Source organism: Pseudochaenichthys georgianus, chromosome 24 (genome assembly GCF_902827115.2).
Source record: "Pseudochaenichthys georgianus chromosome 24, fPseGeo1.2, whole genome shotgun sequence".
NCBI classification, from domain to species: domain Eukaryota; kingdom Metazoa; phylum Chordata; class Actinopteri; order Perciformes; family Channichthyidae; genus Pseudochaenichthys; species Pseudochaenichthys georgianus.
This window is the reverse complement of record NC_047526.1, coordinates 19,190,721-19,212,939: the sequence shown is the minus strand read 5'-3', so window position 1 is coordinate 19,212,939 and position 22,219 is coordinate 19,190,721. Positions and strand designations below refer to the sequence as shown.

General features: G+C 41.4%; 1 protein-coding gene across 5 annotated transcripts in view; it reads left to right on the top strand.

Annotated features, from left to right (window-relative positions):
- Positions 1-22,219, top strand: part of itsn2a (intersectin 2a) — a 35,285-nt gene that overhangs the window by 9,109 nt on the left and 3,957 nt on the right. For 2 of the 5 annotated variants that reach the window (XM_034075794.2, XM_034075793.2), the window contains exons 3-32: positions 1,735-1,827; positions 1,927-1,990; positions 2,300-2,475; positions 2,860-3,063; positions 4,820-4,913; positions 6,767-6,909; positions 7,164-7,227; positions 9,330-9,467; positions 9,554-9,660; positions 9,747-9,997; positions 10,072-10,221; positions 10,311-10,451; positions 10,543-10,630; positions 10,719-10,858; positions 12,788-12,927; positions 13,033-13,528; positions 14,341-14,519; positions 14,662-14,722; positions 15,380-15,612; positions 15,691-15,731; positions 15,815-15,981; positions 16,279-16,312; positions 16,594-16,736; positions 17,590-17,686; positions 18,144-18,335; positions 18,531-18,575; positions 21,032-21,153; positions 21,242-21,348; positions 21,805-21,988; positions 22,111-22,209. In XM_034075794.2, coding sequence (XP_033931685.1) covers positions 1,735-1,827; positions 1,927-1,990; positions 2,300-2,475; positions 2,860-3,063; positions 4,820-4,913; positions 6,767-6,909; positions 7,164-7,227; positions 9,330-9,467; positions 9,554-9,660; positions 9,747-9,997; positions 10,072-10,221; positions 10,311-10,451; positions 10,543-10,630; positions 10,719-10,858; positions 12,788-12,927; positions 13,033-13,528; positions 14,341-14,519; positions 14,662-14,722; positions 15,380-15,612; positions 15,691-15,731; positions 15,815-15,981; positions 16,279-16,312; positions 16,594-16,736; positions 17,590-17,686; positions 18,144-18,335; positions 18,531-18,575; positions 21,032-21,153; positions 21,242-21,348; positions 21,805-21,988; positions 22,111-22,209 — 4,193 coding nt within the window. The remainder of the gene's footprint in view (positions 1-1,734; positions 1,828-1,926; positions 1,991-2,299; positions 2,476-2,859; positions 3,064-4,819; positions 4,914-6,766; positions 6,910-7,163; positions 7,228-9,329; positions 9,468-9,553; positions 9,661-9,746; positions 9,998-10,071; positions 10,222-10,310; positions 10,452-10,542; positions 10,631-10,718; positions 10,859-12,787; positions 12,928-13,032; positions 13,529-14,340; positions 14,520-14,661; positions 14,723-15,379; positions 15,613-15,690; positions 15,732-15,814; positions 15,982-16,278; positions 16,313-16,593; positions 16,737-17,589; positions 17,687-18,143; positions 18,336-18,530; positions 18,576-21,031; positions 21,154-21,241; positions 21,349-21,804; positions 21,989-22,110; positions 22,210-22,219) is intronic. The other 3 variants (XM_034075795.2, XM_034075797.2, XM_034075796.2) reach the window with 3 other exon arrangements.

Here is a 22,219-nt window from a genome sequence, read left to right as displayed (position 1 = left end):
ATGGATAAAAAGACCCTTTGAGATCTATACAATTGATTCCATCCTTTTGTAGACTGCACACACACATTTAATGTGATGGTGCTTCTCATCAGAGACTCTAATTAGATTATTTGCGACAAGTCCTGATAAATTATTTCACTCTAACAACATGTCCAGAGTTTTCTTTTTATCATTATGAGGTTGAATTCAGCTACTTTTTGCCAGTGTTTTTTATTTATTTGATCAAACAAATTGTACTGTTATTAATTGGTAGATCATACATTTGCATACCAATTTGATCTTAAAACTAATAATAAGATCACAATAAAAGAAGGCAAATTGTTATAAGGAAACATTTTCAACATGGTGTCTTTATTTTTGCACCAGACAGACTGTGCAAACATTTTGTTTGAGGACTGTATCGCTGTGATCGCTTTAGTTACAGCCATCTGCCGAGCAGAGATGATGAATTGTTTAGGAACTTAGCTACTGAAGTGCTCGTAGACAAAGTATATTATTTTCTTTCATTCAGTTGTTTTCAATCTAATACTATCTACTTTACCGCTGTTTCTTCTGTCTTAATGTAATTAACAGTCTTTCATCACTCAGCTATTGTAGTTTTAATTGATCAATTTTTTACATCAATCCTCTTTCTACGATGTAGTCATTCATTATCTCACCGTGTCCTTATCTATATCTGTCCTTCCATTACTGTCATGTGTAGAGATCCATCTTTGCACAATGTCCACATGGTCAATCCTTTAATTAAAAATGGATTCAGAGCTCTCAAGGTATGGGAATAAAAAATGCAGGGGAAGGCTGTAAGTATACCCTGCTCGTGTTATGATTTGATTAATTTCACTGATTCCCTTTATGATAAATTGATTATCAGCTTCGATGATAATCTTTCATCCACCTCAATTAAAGACGTCTTGTGGAATCGAGCAAGAATTGAGTCTCACACTCCTCACACAGCACATTTGACTTAATATTTAATTCATGGACAACCCTGAAGTTACCTTGAGATATGCAAGAGTGGAGCGGAGTGAAAATAAGCTGACCGGACATTTTTCTACATTAATCATTGTCGGGAGTTAGTTAAGAGTGTTTTCATCTGAGGGGGAAATCTCATACGGGGTGGAAATTATGCAGATTGGTGAAGTTGAAAAGAACGATGTATACTGAAATTGGTTTTAGCATTTCTGCTTTTCACACTATTTGTGTGTGTTTAGGAGTGGAGCCCAGCCCACACATTATGTTTTTTTAATTTGCTTTTTCTGTCTATTTTTCTTCCTAAGATATGATTCATTCATATTTATGACTTTAGGGCTCTACAAAAGTAGCAGCTTATCTCATAAAGCAGGATCTCTTTGTACTCATGTTCCTTTTGACATAGCAGTGCCCGAGACAGCTTGTAAAGGATTTCATGCTGTTGTGGTTTATATCATCCTTTTGTGAGTTGACTTTGATATTCATGGTCTCCAGAGGATTCATCTTTTCACTTTGGTGATCCCTTGACTTTCTTTTAAAAGATATCATCATATAACCTTTTTCTCCCTAATATCCCTGATATATGAAAGTGCAGTGACAGACAGGAAACATGAGGGGAGAGAAAGGTATAAAATGAAAAAAAGGTACCTGACCATTTTTTGCGTCTTAATTGATGCAGCCCTGTGGATCAACTTCAAAAGTCTTGCTTCATTATTATTGCAAAGACATTTCAAAATACAGGCTTGTCTTGTTGTTTTTATCCAGGCGGAGCCAGTGTGTGGGCCATTACTCCCGAGGAGAGGGGGAAACATGACAAACAGTTTGACTCCCTCGCCCCGGTCCTTGGCTATGTCTCAGGTAGGCTGTTGTCATAACAAACAATCAGAAGTGTCCTCTGTGGTTCAATTGTTGAAATGCCTGTCTTTCTGAATTACGGTGATTATGGTCTATCTTCAGGAGAACAAGCTAGGAAATTCTTCCTCCAGTCTGGCCTGCCTGCTCCTGTCCTGGCTGAAATCTGGTAAGCAACAACCAGCCACATTGTTTCTCAGAGTGAGTTTGGTCCCATTTGGCCTGCTTCTTACTTCTTGTTGAGCACTCACTTCCTTCACAGCCTACCCAGAAAACTGTGTATGTAATGTATTTAGAACAGAGTCTGTGTGTGTGGTTTGGTGTTGGTGTGAATAACGCCACTGGATTTCAATCCTACCAGGGCCTTGTGTAACCCTGTCCTTTCTACTGTCAATAAAGGAAGAAAAAAACTAAATATGCACACTTTGCTACAACTAGATCATATTAAACAGCTTTATTTTTCCTCCCTGTGCTTTAGGAACCTAGCCGACATGGAGAGTGATGGGAAGATGGACAGACAGGAGTTCTCCATCGCTATGAAGCTGATCAAACTCAAACTCCAGGGGAGAAACATACCATCTGTCCTGCCGATCACAATGAAGCAAACGCCCGTCTGCAATGCTGCTCCAACTATCCGCTCATCAGCAGGTTTTGGTAAGGATTTATCAGAACATATTACTGAATAACCACAATCTAACTTAACCAAAACATTACATTTTAACTCTTGCTCCCACAACCTAACCTTTTAAAAGTGCTGTTTCACGTACTGTAGGGGAATTATATTTGAATGGTAAAACTTTCAAATGGGAGGCTTATTTATTTTAAAAAGAAAAACGATCCTGGTTTTACTAAATGGTGGTTGCTTTCAGAGTATAATAGGCAGTTTAAGTCATTGATTGACACAAATAATACTTGCACCAGCTAGGGTTTTCCTTTATGAAATAAAAGCTACACATTTCGAAATATTACTTTAATTGAGTCTGTCTGAAACAGTGTTCCTGATCTGTTCATGTTCACATGTGTGTTTCCCCCTTATAGGAATGGGTTCTATGCCAAACCTGTCAATTGGTCTGTCCTCCATGTCAGCCATGCCCCGCCTAACACCCATCCCGGCTAACCCCTCCATGCACTCCCTGCTGCCAACGCCAATGACTCTGCCCCTCATCAACTGCCTAGGGAACTGTGGACTCCCCAATGGCAATATCAACCTCCTCAGCCCACCGCTAGTTCCTAACAATGCAGGTTGGTTCTGAAGTGGAACCATTCTGATTCGCTCACGAGACAAAATAAGATAGATATTAATTAGTGGATTAGCACCAATTTATTAAATCTTATCCCAGGATCAAGAATGTGAATGTAGAGTGTAGATGTTGGATTATGTTCCAGAGAAAAGGGGATATTTCTCGAACGAAGAGGAGAAGACAGACGGATAAAAGAACTGCAGCATTGATAAGAAGCTTGTGCTATCGATTTTAACTTCTGCACATACAATGAAAGCTATTACAATGGCATTACAGCTGGGGACATAGATACAGGTAATGTGTAAAATGAGAAAAATGCTTATACTTGTTCTTTTTGGGAATTATCTCCAGTTGTATATCTACTCAGAATTTGCCAAGGACATTGGATGCACCAGCTTCTTTTAGGTACTAATTAGTCTAATTATAACTGTACTGTTTACAAAATGGAGATTGCGCATCACTAAATTAAAATGGTAAAATCACACAATCTAGTTCTATAAAAATATGTTTTGCTAAATGTTTAAAACAAGCACCTACCATGTCTAACTGATCCGACTGACAAAGCTACGTTAAGTTGAAACATATGAGCAGCTTTGAATTACGAGCACAGTAACACAAAAGCATGGAGCACCTTCTAGTAGAAACCTGACAAAAGAACCTGAAAATGTGTTCTAATTAATTAAATTAAATCTCAATCTAATTAAATTAAAACACAAACTTCACATATTATTTTCTTTAGAGTAAATAGTGCTATACCAACTCTGAAGCACACTCATTTCTCCATACATTAATTTGTAATTGAAAAAAAGATCCAACTATTTCCAAGTATTTTCAATAAAATGTAACATACCACTGGCTTAAACAAATTCCTTATGTTTGACCTCTTAGGATGCTGCAGTTACTTCCTGTTTGCATTGGAAAGCATCTTCTTAAGACATATCTTAGGCTTGAATGGTTAATCATTTAGTAAATCACTAGTTTAAAACCATCCAGTAGACTAGTAAAAGCTGAGGAATGATTTATGAAAGCTGCTGCAACCCCATCCTGGTGTGTAATGTTTGGAGTATCAGGTCATTTATAGATTCAGGTCTTGTGCGTAAATGCTGCAGTGTTAATGTGGTGTGGATAGCACATGCAACATGAAAGCGCTGAACCCTATCTACCCACTCCCTGAGGTCTTGTATCAGACTTGAATGCAATATGGAAGCATCTGTGTATAATATAGCCTACAGGATGTGTATGTACGCAGAAACAGCTGCTTCAGCACCGGTAGCAGGTGCACATATATAATGTATACATACTCAATAAGTCCGTTTTTGAGGATTCTATCTCACCCTATACTCTTCGTCTCTCACTTCCCCATATCTCCTTTGGCTGCTGTCTTTATCTCACTCTGTTAATGGTTGGCTATGAAATGTGTGAACTTTCTCAATTATTTGGCATTTCCTCAATCTTTATTCCCGGGGTGAAAGTATATCAGGGCCGCAGCTTTCCAGAATAACAGCCACCGGTTTGTTTTACCCAGATGTCAATAACCTTGGTGCTGGAGCAATGTGTGCTGCCACTGTAAAGTATGAGGAGATAAGATTACATGTACACACGTTCAAGGGCAACTGCACTCTGTGTACTTCTACAGTATGTCAAAGCACATGCATGTATGTGTTTTCATGCGTGTACAAAAGCACTGTTTTTCTCATATTACCGTGAGTTTGTCAAACATAATATTTTTAACTGACTGCCTCTAACTATGCTTGCAGCGCTCCCTCTCTCTGGCTTCTCCTCTCCCATGGCGTTCTCTCCATCCACCGGCATGTCAAAGGCCAACTCTCTTCTTGATCTCGGATCCAGCAGGTGAGAATTAAATCCATACTGCAAATACAACCATCTAATCTCCCCTAAATTCGCATGTCTAGAGAATTTTGGACAATTTTGATGATGTTTGTCTGCCCATCCAACTCCTCCTGAAACATACATTTAGAATAAAGGCCTCAATTTCTAAGTATATAAAATGTGAGGATTTCTAGTAGGCACCATTTTTGGAGCAGGGATTATGGGATATGCCTGTTTAAATACTGCTCTGAGTCACTACCAGCCCTTTAGCCCAGTGCTCACAAAGAGGCATAGTTTCGTTCAGGGGAGGGTTGAGGATCAGAATGCAGGCAGAGATGAAACACGTTGATAACACAGGGAGCAGGAAGGGCATTTTCAAATCAGATGTTCTAGCTGGCTACAATAGGAAGTGGGCTTGTTTAGAAGCACACACATCAGAGTCAAATGGCATTCTTTCAAGGCGAGGTCACCATTACTGTGACGTTTTAATCTGGTTTTTAGTAGCCGTACTAGGACATCCTCATTGCTGTTTTAAATACCGATTGGATTTGGGCAACGATTTATGTTCATTAGAGGTTAACGTCTATTGATATTAGTAATCCTCTGACTTCTAGCACCACCATAAGGTTCACATTTTAAGTTTTGAGGGAATATTTGGGCAATTACTATATGGATTGCCCTGACATTCATGCCCCATTTAGCTCATAACACCACTGTACAGTACTTCACCTACAGTATGTAAAGCACTATAGAGCAGCTAGCTTAGCTGAAGAATAGTAATCTCATAAAATGTAAGACAGATTGTATTTCAGATGAGGTTTGCAAAACAAATACAACAAACTTGTAGATAGTGGACTAAAGTATAGAGACGTGCACTGTTGTTTGCGTGACCAGTTGGGGTTTGTCCAGTCTATGGGTTTGTCACATGAAATGCTAATTATCACACATGGTATTAGCCTTGAATGCTAGCTTGTGTCTCAAGGGAAAGTGGTAATATGATATGGCGACTGGAGGGGTTTTGCAGTCCTACAACAATGACAGAAAAACGTTATTTGTGTTTTTGCACAAAGCACTTGATCACTGCCTGGAATGGAAACCAACGGTGGGAAGGTTTTGGGCAGTTTCAGCAACAGCTAGATTCCCTTCAAAAAACACAACATGTGGTATCTAATATCCTTCTTATTGTGCAGTTTGGGGAATGAATAGGATTAGTATCTGGTTTCATTTTGAATATATTGTTTTAGATGTCCTCGTGTTTGTCCTGTCCCCGGGTGTAGATGGTAAAACTGGCATAAATAAGGGCATCAGGAGTGTGAAGAAGTAAAATACAGGTTGACCCACATCCACCCATATACTGTAAATCCAACCTTCAAGTTCTAAATTCAATAATGCTTGACACTTTGCTGTTTTTTCCATACCCATAACAAGTTATAAGGGACACATACTAAAATACAAAACAAAACAAAAAAGCCCTTGGGCAGAGTTTCATTGTCTCCCTGAAACCTCTTCTATTTCAGAGGAGGGTAGCGAGTTTCCACCCGGCTATAATGACAGAAAATAAGCACATTCTTTTCAAATGAACATCAACGACCCAGCCTTTGCTATTCTTGCAGAGGCATTGTTTGTAATAAAAACAGAGCGGCTGATTAGCATAGCCTGAGAGCACGTTTCAAAGAGTCATTGTCTACGAGGCCGTTTGCTTCCTCTACCGCTAATTAAGAGATAACGCCGGGGAGTCCCGATGCAATTAGTGGTTTTAAGTCAAGGCTTGAAAACAAGGGGAGAAATAAGGAAACGCTGACCTCGTATTATTATTCTGTAAGTTCCCGTTAGGTGATCTCTTGGCGTGACTCTCTTTTTCTTTTATTCCGCAGTTCAAATTCTTCCTCCACCACTTCGTTGGCCAGCAACTCTCCGAAGACGGTTGCAAGTGACTGGGGCGTTCCGCAGGGCGCGAGACTCAAGTACCGCCAGCAGTTCAACACGCTGGACAAGCTCATGAGTGGATACTTATCTGGTAGGTCCCATACGCACACAGATACTGTGCGTGCACACTAAATAAACACAAGTTGAGTGCAGGGCTGCTCATGAGAGGCCCTCTCAAAGTTTGACAGAGCATAGGCTGGGTCAGCATCACTTCAGAGTTCAGACACATTGTTGTTGATCTTAGCCCCACTTGACATAATGTGGTGGTAAGAGGTAGCAAACATTTTCAAATCAGCTGGCAGGAATTCAATCTGTTATTAATTCTGATAATGCTTTACCTTGCAGGCCCTCAGGTTAGAAATGCGCTGATTGCATCCAACCTCACCCAGACTCAACTCGCCACCATCTGGTGAGTATAGGTTGCCCTTTTGAGTTCATAATTGTGTTTTCACAATATATATAATTTTATAGTTTATAACATAGTGATATATTCGTTTTTTATTTAATATGGAAAGTATTCCAATGCCCTACAGCACAAAAAGGCAATTAGAACTATTAATTAATAATAATAATAGATTTAATCTGTTAGCGCTTTTACAGGTGCTCAAAGACGCTTTACAGATATAGTGAAGGGAAAAGAAAAGGAAGGAACAACAAATAAATATATAGTTAAAGTTAAAGTCAAATAATACAAAAACAATCACACAAGCCAGATTGAAGAGGTGAGTTTTTGTAAGTTTTTTGAAGGTGGTGAGGTCAGTGCAGTCTCTGATGGGTTGGGGGAGTGAGTTCCAGAGGGAGGGGGCAGCGACGGAGAAGGCTCTGTCCTCCCAGGTCCGGTGATTGGTGCGGGTGGGGATGGATAGGAGGTTGGCTTCTGATGAGCGGAGGCAGCGGGAAGGGGCGTGGTGGTGCAGCAGGTCTGTGAGGTAGGGGGGGGCCTGATTGTTGAGGGCTTTGTGAGTAATGAGGAGGACTTTGAAGTTGATTCTTTGACGGACGGGGAGCCAGTGGAGGTTCTGGAGGACGGGAGTGATGTGGTCTCGGGAGCGGGTGTGGGTGAGGAGGCGGGCAGCAGAGTTCTGGATATGTTGGAGTTTATTGATTAGGTTGGATGGTATGCCGTAGACGCGTAGAGGATGCTATTGCAGTATTCGTGAAGTGATGAATCAGGGTTTCAGCAGCAGAGGAGGAGAGTGATGGGCGGAGACAGGCAATGTTTTTGAGGTGGAAAAAGGCGGTCCTGGTGATGTGATTTATGTGGTGGTTGAATTTGAGCTGACTGTCGAAGATGACTCCGAGGTTGCGAATGTGAGGGGGGAGATAGAGTGTGGCTGTCAATGGTGAAGTTGAAATTCTGGATGTCTTTGATACGGGATGGGGGGCCGATGATGATGATGTCTGATTTGGCACTGTTCAGTTGGAGATAGTTTGTTTGCATCCATGCTTTTATTTCTGAGAGACAGTTGGTGAGAGTGGAGTGTGTTGTGGGGTGGTTGTGATGGTTTTTGTTGAGATATAAAGTTGGATGTCATCGGCGTAGCAGTGAAATTGAAGGTTGTGGCGACGAATTATTTTGCCAAGGGGGAGCGTGTAGAGGATGAAGAGGAGGGGGCCAAGCACCGAACCCTGGGGGACGCCTTGGGACAGAGGAGCAGTGGAGGAGGTGCAGTTGTTGATGTTGATAAACTGATGTCTGTCGGTGAGGTAGGATTTCAGCCAGGAGAGTGCAGTGTCGGTGATGTTGAGTGATGATTCGAGGAGGGACAGCAGGATGGCGTGGTAATTAATGCCAATATTATTTTAAAAAAAAAATACATTCTTGGTTTATATGTAAGGAAAAGGTAATTGAAATGATGTTGGAAATTCAAAAATCATTGGAGATTATCTTAAATGTTACTTCTGATTCACTTCCCATTATTTTTTGTATTATAAACATCGATCCAAATAACTTATTGGAGCATTTTAGTGTCTTTTAGCAAATTGTTTCAATTTACTCTCTATGATATCATAATCAAAATACTCTAAACAGACCTTACACTTCTTACCCAGCAAAATAAAAAAGCAAACCAGGGCAGCAGGATATGAGGAAGATGTTACTTGCGATAAATTATGAGATATAAAACTGTCAATTCTTTAAAAAGTCATTTAAAGTGCAGTTCTCTTCTCTTTCAACTAATTAACAAAAAGTGCGATATCTCAATTTTTTGCGATGTGTTTATTACACAAGTTGTCATCCCGATGAGAATAAAAAAAAAAACGATATATTGTACAGCATCAGTGAGTCTAGGACCAGATGGTAAGAGACAGGTCTGTGCAGGATGTGTAAATAAATCTGTCTGCGATCTCACTCCAAATAACAACTTCACAAGGTGATAATTTGTCAATGTTAACAGCTTGTCTTGCTGCTTCCAAAAAAAGAAATATCCTGCCGTCAAATCATGATATTATAACCCACAAGTTTTCATTTGTATTGCTTTATTTGAGTTACTATATTCCTTACTTCCGCAGGACTCTGGCAGATGTGGATAAAGACGGACAGCTCCAAGCTGATGAGTTCATTCTGGCAATGCACCTGGTGGAAATGGCTAAAACTGGCCGACCTTTACCCCTCACCCTGCCTCAAGACTTGGTACCTCCCTCTGTCAGGTAACATACACTGTATTTATACACTTTTCAATTGAATTTCTATTTAAAATTGCGATAACAGAGGTATCCATTTGTTTGGATTTCAGAGGAGGATTCCAGCCCATTGAGCTTGTTAATGGAACGGGGCCTCACATAACTCCCTGTTTAATCGACACGCTGGAGATACTACCTTCACAAAAGAACATGAACAATGGTATGGCATTTCCTGCACACAAAATGCTTTCTTATAACGTAAGGGCTCTTCCTCTGTAACATTCCTGTATGTTCTCTTCCGCTCAGTGTCCTACGAGGACAGGCTGAAGGAGAACTTTGCAAGAGGCAGCGCCGAGCTGGAGAAACGTCGCCTGGCTCTGGAAGAGGAGCGGAGGAAGGAGCGAGAGAGGAGGGATAGGGAGGAGAGGGAGGTGCATGAGAGGAGGGAGAGGGAGGCGAGGGAGCAGGAGAACCGCAGGAGGCTGGAGGAGGAGAGGCGGAGAGAGATGGAGAGGCAGAGGGAGGAGGAGAGGCTGAGAGAGCTGGAGAGGATGGAGGTGAGTGATGGAAGCATCATGTGTGACGCTGAACCTCTAGTTTGTCAGGTGACCATGTGTGTTCATGCTTTAAGGCGGCGAAGCAGGAGATGGAGCGCCAACACAGGGAGGAGTGGGAGCGTGGGAAGAGAGAGGAACTGGGCATGAGGAAAGAGGGAGAGCAGGAAGAGATCTCCAGACTGAGGGCCAAAAAGAAGGGTCTGGAGTTGGAGCTGGAGGCTGTGGTGAGACTGAAATAACAATCAGAAATGTGCCATCACAATCTGGCAAAAGACAACAGGGACACTGATATCAATTACCCCCGGTCTCGCAGGGCAACAAGCACAAGCAGATCTCAGACTGTCTCCGTGACGCCAAGAGCAAGAGGCGGATCCTGAAGGCAGAGGTGGACCTCGTCAATCAGAAGAGAGACGCACGCATCATAGAGATCAACACGCTGCAGCTTCAGTTCGAGGTTAAAGACTTTCCACTTCCCTTCCGTGTCAAACATTTAAATAATTGCATTTAGTTCATCCTCTGTTTGTGTGTGCCTCTGTGACTTGTAGGACTGGCAGAAGAAGCTCTCCATCCTGATCCCAGAACAGCAGAGGCTGACAGAGAAGCTGCGGAGCCTCAACCTCAACAAAATCTCCTGTGGGTGACTAACGCCTGGTGGCACAACAAGAACGCATCGCCGGAGTTCTCTCACTTTCTTCTGACATCTTTGATCTTTGCCTTGCAGCCGTGACTCTGACCTCTGTGAGCGGGAGTGTGAACGAGAAAGGAGTGAAATGCCGCAGGCTGAAGGACCAGCTCGACACTCTGGAGAGGGAGACAACTGACAAACTGGCCGAGATGGAGCAGTACAACAAGGAGCTTAAGGTCAGTGGGTACAGACAAATTCAGGAAATGAAGGGTGGGGACGACCTTTTTAGCCCCAATCAAAGGAGATTAAACTATTTGAACTCATACACAACCCACATTAGCCCCGGAAGAGCCAGGTCAGAGTGCTTTCAGACCCAAAATGGTGGAAGTTGTGTACTGATGAATGACGACATGACTTATTGATTAGCTACTTGAGATGTATTTGTTTTTACTTGATAGCCAGGCTAACTGTTTAACTGTTTTTCATCTTAATGCAGGCAAAGATTACCAACTGGTGTGTAGTAGTTGTTTCTCATCTTGAAGCCCTAACTTTTTGGGGGGACATGTATTGACTTATATTTCGGCATAGAAGTGGGTATTTTCTGGAGGATACGACAAAGAAAAAAGCAGCAACACTGCATGATTTATGGCACCAATATGCAGCAGCTGGATTTGTTTCTATCCTTCAGCTATGGTTTATTGGAATAAAGCAGAAAAAGGCGGTTTCGCACTGAAAACACTGCTGTGAAATTTTGTTCGGCTGCTCAGGGTAACTTTAGAGTTTCACCCCCCAGGCAAAGTTATTGCCCACATCCATACTCAGGTGTACGCAAATTCGATACTTGCTGTGATGATTGATGTCATGCTCCCTCCCAGTATATCAATTGTCAATTGAATACTCACTATTTCTCTTTTGGTCTGTTTAACTGTTTTCCTTTCCTCCCTGCTCTTTAAAGCTTTTAACGCCTCGATTTTTCTTCTCCGTCTCTTTTTTCCGCTGCTTCCTCTACCTGGATGTCTTTCTTATGAATTCACTTCTCCGTTTTTCTTTATCACACTTATTATACGTTTTGATCATCCCCGTCTCTACTCCACTGCTTTGCCTCCCTCCATCATCGCACTGTGTTTCGCTCATAGCTGGGGGATATGGATGACTGTGTCCTGCGAGGCCTTCTGTCTCTGCTGGCCTGCCTCAGCCAGCTCTTCCTTCTCATCAAGGTTATCTTTCTTCCTCTCCGTCTTCCTCTCCCGCCCCCCACTTTGTAATCTTTATCACCCCCCCTTATTTATTATTTTGTCATCTCACCTCTTGGTTTCCCCTATACAGTCTATGGTTTTCCCACAGTCCACAATCTTCAATCCTCCTCTCCTTTTGTATTCTACGACTCATTATTAGATGGAGCTCTACTCTGGTCTTCCATTATTTTGTTTCTCCATATTCCAGCCTGTGTTTTCTCTGTAAACAGGTTGCACCCTGAGGGTAAACAGCACACACAGAATGCTTAACCTGCACAATTGCTGTATTAGCAATGGGAGAAAATGAATCTGCTTGTATAATATACACACAACTGCATGTGTCTGTCAGTGTTGGTGTGTTTTTCAGTATTGCATGTTTGTACTAGTGCACCAAGCAGGTATGATGTTAAATGACCTCATGTGTACATACTAGAGATATGTTTTACAGCACCTGGACTTCTTTCTATAGATGTTGACACACACATGTAAAAGACAGCACTGCACATCTACTGCCTTGGCTGCTTTGTGTTTGTAGCACAGAATGAAAGCTTGCATACAGCTGTGTTGTGCTTTGGCGAATAATAACACTGTTTCTGCATTGTTAGACTGAACGATGCTTGATTTGATGCCTCTCTTATAGGGCTGCTCAATTAATCGTATTTTAATTGCGATTACGATTATGGCTTGCAACGATTACGAAAACAACTTAATCGAAATAAAACGATTATTTTTTTATTATTACTTTTTTTATTTTTGAAACATACTGTTCAAATATTTGTTCTCCAATAAATGGATGTTTTCAAAGTCAATGAATAATCGTATTTAATAATCGCAATTACAATTATTGACCCAAATCATCGAGATTATGATTTTTGCCATAATCGAGCAGCCCTACTCTCTTATGCATTGTACATTCTGTTGCTGCATCAGGAGCTGAGGGAGAAGCAGGTGAGGCAGCAGGCTGTCCTCGACGACCTGCACAGAGTCAAAGAGGAGAAAGTGAGGGAGCTTCAGAGGCGCAAGGAGGAGGAGATGGAGAGGAAGAGGAGGGAGGAAGAAGAGGCAGCCAGGTGAGTGTGGCTGCAAATTAACTCATGTTTTACTCTCTAGATAATTTAAGTGACCTTCATTTTTAACACATTTTCTGTGACAAAGTTGCTTTTCTCTTTCCACAGAAAAGCAAAGCTAGATCAAGAGAGAAGAGAGCAGGAGCAGATCAAGAAGGAGGAAGAGGAGGCGCGTCAAAGGAGGCTCCTGGAGGAGCAGAGGGCCCGGCAGAGGGAGGAGGAGGAGAGGGAGGCACAAGCTCGCCTCAGAGCAGCTCAGGAGAAAGCTCAGGAAGAGGAGAGAAGAAGGAGAGAAGAGGAGGAAAAGAAGAAGAGGGAGCAGGAGGAGGAGGAAAAGAAGAAGAGGGAGCAGGAGGAGGCGGAAAGGAAGAAGAGGGAGCAGGTGGAGGCGGAAAGGAAGAAGAGGGAGCAGGTGGAGGCGGAAAGGAAACGGCAAGAGGAGGAGAAGGAGAGGATAAGGAGGAAAGAGGAGCAGGAAAGAGGAGAACAGCAGCCGGTGTTGGTGGCTCAGCCATCCTCAAAGCTGACCCCGTATAGAGCTCTGTACTCGTTTGTGGCCCGAAACGCAGATGAGCTGAGTATAGATGCAGACGGCACTATAGAGGTACTACACACACACACACACACACACACACACACACACACACACACACACACACACACACACACACACACACACACACACACACACACACACACACACTGTAAACACACAACAGATGACCATTTACATATTTACCATGAGATGCGGGCATGTATATATTTCAGTATTTAATATTTGCCGCATTCCTCAAAAATCCTGAAGTCCCATTTTTGTGGATGCTTTTTCTGCTTTTTCTTTATATAACTCCACGGATTGATTTACCAGCTGAAACAAAGCCCCAAAAAAGAAATGTTTCAGTCATTTTTGTCAGGGATAGACTACAGTATGTTTACTGTGGACAACATCTTAGCTATCATTAGCATCACCACTCGGCTACTTCACACAGACAACATTACATATGATAGTTAAATGTAAGTAAAAGAAAGTAACAAATATCACACACAAAAACAACGATTTAACCAAACATTTACACATTGTTTACTTTTATGTAAAAGAGTAACTGCTTTTATAATTGCTAGCCTAAGCTAGTTAGCTAATATGACTATGATTGTATTTCTAGCAGTTAGCTTACTAGAATCTGTGTTTTACTAAAATATGTCATTACTATCCGCTTGGCACAAGATGCAGGACAGAAACCAACACGGTCAAGTGAAAAAAAGACAGTTGTCTGATCTGCCAAAAAATGTAAATGACAGTAAAGCAGGTGTCCGATGGATCTCTAAAAATACTAAATGTGTACGATCGCTGTGCTAGGAAACAACATCATCTATGTCTTGCAATTGCTGATATAAGGTGTGTTTTCCATGATGCAGGTGGATGAGCAGACTGTCGGTGAGCCTGGCTGGTTGTGTGGGAGATTCAATGGAAAAAGGGGCTGGTTTCCCCAGAGTTACGCAGAGAAGTGCCACACTCTCTCTACCTCCACCACGGGGACTCCAGCTTCTTTACCTGGAAAAATGTCGTGTCCACCGCCAATACCACATAACACAGGGTAACTGAAATATCCCAAAGAAAAAGTATTTGTTTCATTCTGTCTCCCTACACTAAAAATATTACAATTTTGTTCTGTATTAGTTGAGTTTTGCTTCTTGTTTGCTTCTTCTCTAAGTGTTTGTCCCTCCATTTTTACCCAGAGACCTAGATGGGAAGGTAGCGGATGACAGCACTGTTTCTGCCCAAGCAGACACTTCACAGGTAAAGTTTGATATATATTTTTACTCTAGGCTCCTAGAACAATAGCAATAGCAATATAACCCAAAGGCAAAAAAGACAAACCCCAGAAATATCTATAAAGTGTGTTATTTTCAACCTTACCTTGACTTTAAAATAACATTGCATGAAACATATTTGGATCCGCTATGTTTCCTGTTAGTGTCATGTTCCCTTCCTTCATAGTTATTTGAGCTATAAACAGGCTTTGGAAGGCAACTAACTAGGTCTGGCTTGTGTGCATACACTGCTGCTGACACACACACACACACACACACACACACACACACACACACACACACACACACACACACACACACACACACACACACACACACACACACACACACACACACACACACACACACATCCTTCTACAGTACAACAGCAGGATGTTTATTTATAGTTTTCCCTATTGAGAGTTCTTCTATTTCTTGGCCATTTTGTGGGTCACACAAGCATTTACAGATCTCCGTCTCCCAATAGATGACATTAGTGTTAGTAGGTCTCATGGTCAGGGTGATGAAGTGTGAAGTGATCTGAGATATTTTAAGTATCTCTATATCTAGACGAATGGCCTTGAGGATGATTTTCATGGTTTCCTTGGTGCTTGATGTAAAACGTTGCTTCTCTACTTTTCAGTCCTTCTTCCCTCTGTTGGCTCGAGCTGTTTCCTCCTGGTCCGCCACATCGGAAACTCACCTCAACCTCTCCTCCGGGGCAGGTGACGTCATAACCCCAATGCTGAGCTTCTCCCAGGGTGACATCATCAGCGTGCAGCAGCAGAGGGAAGACTGGTGGTTGGGGCAGCTCAATGGGACACAGGGATGGTTCCCCAAGAGCTTCGTCACTTTGGAGATGGGTGGCAATACAGAGTATGAAGACACACACAAACACACCTTATATTGTCTACTTTTTCTCAGAGTACATTGACTGTGTTTTTCCCCTTCTAGTGTGGATCCATTTGACACATGTGATTCTGTTCAACTAGAGGGTAGGTATAGTTTATCTGTATTTCATATTCATATTGTAAGATATTTGGCTCTGACTTGCACACCTGTATTTTATGGTAACCAGAGTTTGTGGCCTTGTACACGTATGAGAGCCCAGAGGCTGGGGACCTGACGTTTGTTGAGGGAGATGTTGTCATGGTGACAGAGAGAGAGGGAGAGTGGTGGCGTGGATGCATCGGGGATCATACGGGAGTGTTTCCATCCAACTATGTCCGACCTGTAGAACCAGAGGTGAGACGAGCCATTTAAAGTAAAAAAGCATCATATAATCTTTACAAAGGATGTATTGAATTGTATTATTTATTCGTTTTGCATCTGCTGTCTATTGTCTTTTTATTTTTTTATTTTTAAATGTTTTTGATAAGGGCCTTTGAGCTATGAACTATAAATAAAGTTTTAATTAAAGGATTATACAATAATATATGTTTAATCATCTTCATTTTTTGTTAAAGTTACATAGTTTTCTTTTGTTTTTGAATGCAATTATTTGAGTTATTTGTTAATAAAATACAACTTGTTTTATTTCAGGGAACAAAAGCTGGAGCTTCGATCAAAAAGCCTGGTGAGTCAGTGATTCTCACACACACACACACACACACACACACACACACACACACACACACACACACACACACACACACACACACACACACACACACACACACACACACACACACACACACACACACACACACACACACACACACACACACACACACACACACACACACACACACACACACACACACACACGCGCACACAAACACTCCACACAAATAAATAATGGCCTTCTTATTACTCTGTTATGCTCTTGACATTTACCTGATCTAAATTCATCCTCAGCTGTATCTGTTTGGCCAACAGAGATCGCCCAGGCAGTCTCCACCACCGTCGCCCCGACGACGCATCAGCTGCGTCTGTCTCCAGGGCAGCTGATCGTGGTGCTGGCCAAGAACTCCACTGGCTGGTGGCTCGGGGAACTGCAGGTCAGTGATTACAGCTGTAGGGGCCCATTTCGATTTAATGTCGTTTTTATGAATGTAGTTTATATGCAAAGCTTTAAAATGCCAGTAACTCTGATTCATTGGTACTTAAATGCTGATGTGCAGTTCAAGATCAATTATTATTGCAGCAATGAATTGGCTATTCCTTCAATGTGGGATGTATTTAAATATCCACACTGACAGTCTTTTCTTTCTCTGTTTGAAGAACTATAAATATTTGTATGAAAAAAAAAAAATGCTTTATGACCAAAGTATCATTCTCATTTTTTTTTGAAAATGTAAAAGAGAAATTACAAATAAATAACACAATGTAGGTAAATGTACCACTACAACAAAGCTTATTCTGTGGATGCTGTTGTATCTGCTGACTTGTCAGATCAATGGAGGTTTTGTGAGAGGTGGACAGGAGGTAACAGGAGTAATAACAGGGTTGTCTTCAGGTCATACATCTATAGGAGTGAGCGATCAATCCTCACTCCACTTTTGTGCTGAGGCTGCCACTATAGCTCTGGTTAAGCTCTCAGTTTGACACAGTAATGAGACAAAGCTGAGACAAAGCAGCAAAGTTCAGACAAAATTGGAATTAAAGATGATTACCACAGCTTTGTCAAATTGCATTTGGCCCTCGGTAAAGCAAATTAGGATATTAGTCTATTAAACTTTTGACAGCAATCATTTAGTCATTCAGACTTGAGGCTGCGCTTTGGTCTAATTTATGAAGCCATATCAATTCTCAGAACTCTGCACGACCAAATAAATTCATCAATTCAAGTCTGGATAAATAATCCAGAGGGGAAGCAGCAGGAGATTGATTTGCTCTCTCTTTTCCCTCCAGGCTCGAGGGAAGAAGCGGCAGAGAGGCTGGTTCCATTCCTCTCACGTCAAGCTCCTCGGGCCCTCCAGCAGCAAGTCCTCTCCCTCCCCTCTGCCAGGTGATGGCACACACACTTAAAACACAATTATTGATTGGTTTCTGTCTTTCATATTCAAGCAGACACATAGACAATTATTGTCTCTTATTTTTGACATATTCTCCTAAAATATACCAAGATGTTATAAATGACTAACTCAGAATTGCATAATGTAGTATCTGTCATTTTACCAGTGCACAGCATTGTTGTTAACTTTAAAAATATGCAAACACTGTTATATTTTGTATTCAAAGTATTCCAGGAAACCTTAAAGTGTCAGTAGTGTCAACAGATTGACATCATTGTAGGGGCTCTGCAAAAGCAGCATGATGTATCCTCTGGGGAGCGTAAATGTAAAATAATTCTCAGGGTTATCCATCTAACAGCAGTTGAGATATTTCAAACAGAACCATCTAACTAACCAAGTTACTTAAACTCACATCCTTATAAAACCAGATGTATGTCTTTGCACCCGCAGTGTGCCAAGTTATTGCAATGTACGACTACACTGCTGCCAATCGGGATGAGCTGAGCTTCTCCAAGGGTCAGCTGATCAGCGTCCTGGACAAGACCAACCCTGACTGGTGGAAAGGAGACGTCAATGGGGTGACAGGCCTGCTACCCACCAATTATGTCCAGATGACAACAGAATCAGACCCCAGCCAGCAATGTGAGTACATCTCAAGTCACTTTCCTCAGATGGACCATATTTCTCTGTCATACATGTGAGAGAAAATCAATAGTTTACACATCTAGTTGGAAGTATTGTGAAAAAAGCAAGACTGTAGGCGAAACAGATATCTATCAGCTAAACAAACTTTTCTTTGCTGCTGTCAATCTGATTGGTTGACTTGGCTCACTGCAGGTACAGTAGATCCCCCATCCATGTCAGAGCATGGAGAGACTGACGGTAAGATAAAATAGTTGGTTTCTGTCACTGAGGGATCACTGGTGAATTTAAACCCACTCAGGCTCAATTCCCCACATGGTGTGATACTTAATTTAAAAAGAAAAAAAAGTTAAATCACTGTTCATTTGGCTTTTTGATTGTCCCTGGAATGGCTGTACAAAGAATTTAAAATTATTGAAAGAAATAGGTTGACATTTTGGGAAATAAGTTTATGCACCTGCTTGCCAGGTCTGTTAAGTAAGGCTAAAGCTAGCAAGCGATTAGCTTAGCATAAATATAAATATAGCAGTAAGAAAATGCTAGCTTGGCTGTGTCGGAAAGCAAAACAATCATGAAAATATGCCTACCAATACTTTTTTCAGCTCACTAAATAACACTCAGTAGGCCTATCTTATTTTCTTAACAAAAAACAGAAATATGACAAAGCTTGCTTGATAAGCTAACATTTTCCCACACACTATACAGTAGGTCAAGTAGGCTAACAGTCTGCCATAGTTTTATATTTAGCATACAGACTCGAGAGTGGCATCAATCTTCTCTGCTTACTCTAGGGAACAAAGTGAATAGACATATTTCCCAAAATGTCTTGCCAAAAATGTCTGGATCACAGAACAAAAGGGAACAACCACTGATACATTTCAAATTAAAAGCAATTTATTTCGTCCTTATCAGTTAAATTATTTTGGAAGCTTATTTTTCACTGGGAAATTGATATGCACAATGTGTATATAGTTCACTGATCATGCTCTTTGGTAAGGGTAGGATTCTTCTAAGTCTTATTCACAGATCTGATTATTTAAAAAAGCAGGAGGTACGTGTCTCAATTACTTAGTATTCATAGCCTGCGTTCTCTGTTGTCTGTTCTCTGTTAACAAGTGTGAACACACTGGACATTTAATTAGGATGCACTTGTCAAAGCTGCAGACACAAAACAAAATGACATTTGAATGCTAATGAACATGAATTCGTACACACCCCGGCTCACACAAGGCCTGCGTTTAATCACAGGGAAAAAGAAGGAAGAAATTACCATCATGCCCCAACTGATGTGATTAGTAACAACATTTACATTTCCAGAAATACATTATTAATACACCTGCATGTAAGAGTGTAGCATTAATATTAAAACTATATTAATGTCTCTCCGTCTCTCCTTCATCTCACTCACCTCCCCCTCCCGCCCCTCCATCTTTTTTTCCTCTGTAGGACAGTAATGCTGGCTTTCCTCTCTGCTCCTCTTCCTCCTCCTCTTCCTCTTCCTTCTTCCCCTTCTGTCTGAGCCTATCCGATTTGCCCTGTCGCTACAGGAGGCCCAGCCGCCAGCAAGAACAGCCCACCTCTGCGCTTTCCACCTTTTTAGGACTGTAGTGTTCTGTGCTACTGGTTATTGATCCCTTTTATTATTGATTTAGCTTCCTTTACCTTCTCTTTTTTCTGTCCTTTTCTCTTAAGCATTTATTACTCACCTTTATCCCCCTTGCTCTCTCCTCCTGTGTTTCCCTTGTGTTTCTTTAACTAACTAACTAACTAACTAACTAACCTGGGAGCGAGGCAGAGGCAGCTAAACATGTTTTTAGAGGCTTCGTACCTCTCATAAAAGGCATGAAATGTGCAGTTTTGCTAAAGATACATTTAAATATGGATTGAAATAGTTTGCTTACAAAGTATAATGAAACAAATATATAAATGGATTAGACTTAAATCGTTGACATTTCTATATTAAGGTTATGTATGTAAGCATTTTGCAGGGTTACTTATTCTTGCACTAACAACATGAAACCTTGCCAAAACGGACCAATGTAAAGACTCGCTGTTGCTTAAATCACCAATAACCTTGATTGCTGCTTGCTGATGCTTTACTCAAACAAATGAATTGTGATTTTATTATCCACTTATTATGCACTTCTCCATCTATTAATGCTTCCAAGTGATTAAGGTTGAGGTCATCCTATAATGAACTGTGATATCACCAGCAAAAAGAACAAACAAGCAGATATTAGCATACTAGCTGTTAAGAGTAGATTCAGAGATTATAACACTACTCTGCTGACATTTACCTCCACATTTTGCTAAGTTTGAACTTCAACTGAGTCTTCCACCGCTCTTTCCCTAGAGGATTAGCTTCTTTACTCATTCACACCTATGCAATCATTTGGAGTGAGCGCTCCACCATGAAAGGTGCTTAATTTTTCTTTAATTCATTGCCTTGGTAGCAGAGTTCTTAGCGTTAGCATCGCCTGCTATGTTCCCTTAGTTCATGTACTGCAACTACAACGTGCCTCACACTTGTCTGTGCATTAAATGTAGATAGAAATATATAACTGACAATAAAGGGAGATTTTAACATGCATAGTGTGTCGTGTTTTTCCTCGGACACTGTATCTGTGATTGACAGGAAAGTGTTTGTGTGCATGCACATGCTTGTGTGTTTGTGCATGTTTGCATGTGCGCTGTAGGGTGTGCTGACCTGATGTCGTTGGACACCATGACCCCTCAGGAGAGGAAGAGGCAGGGTTACATCCATGAGCTCATCCAGACTGAGGAGACCTACGTGGAAGACCTGGAGCTGGTTCTTGAAGTACGGACGAACATAAACATACAGGCACTGGAATTTCCTATAGTGTTTCATTTTAATTAATGTCCATTTGCAAACATCTGTCACTCAGGTCTTCTACAAACCCATGTCTGAGTCAGGCCGACTAACTGAAGCTGAGATGGGAATAATCTTTGTTAACTGGAGGGAGCTCATTATGTCTAACACCAAGCTACTCAAGTAGGTACCACACACTGCCTTTAGAAGCATTCTGGGACATTTCGTTAATATACCCCATGCTACCCTGTAAATGTGTATGTGCTAAAAGGAGGAAATGCACAAAGAAAAAATATATTTAAAGGGACAGTTCACCTTAAATTAAAAATAAAATATTTGTTTCCCCTTATCTATATTGCTATTAATCAATTTAGATGTTATGGTGTAGGTTGGTGCTATCAGCCGTAGAGATGTCTGCCTTTATCTTCATGTTTAGAAATCCACAACATTGTCTCTTCCCAGAAATCATGACCCAGTTACGCAGTTTTATGTAGGAGCTATTTTCTTTCCCGTATCGCTGTAGGTTGAATTGTCCCTTTAAGGAAAAATCCACTGGAAAACAGATTTGGATCTTTTAATAAAGATGTAACAAAAATCATGCTTTATATCATCATCATCATCATCATCCGTGTTTCCCAGGGCGCTGCGTGTCCGTAAAAAGACGGAAGGAGACAACATGCCGGTCCAGCTGATCGGGGACCTGTTGGCCTCGGAGCTCGCACACATGCAGGCCTACATCAGCTTCTGCTCCTGCCAGCTCAACGCAGCCGCCCTGCTGCAGAGCAAAACCCAAGACCAGCAGGACTTTAAAGACTTCCTCAAGGTAAAGGTGGCAGATAATGGATGGTCATATTAAAAGAAAAAACCAAAGGGACAAAACTGACAGGGTTCTGAGAAGAAAAGAAAATATGTTCTCTCTCTTACTGTTTGCTTCCTCTTGAGCAGAAGATAGCCACTAACTACCGCTGCAAAGGAATGCCACTGTCCAGCTTCCTCCTCAAGCCCATGCAGAGGATCACACGCTACCCCCTTCTCATAAAGAACGTATGTAGAA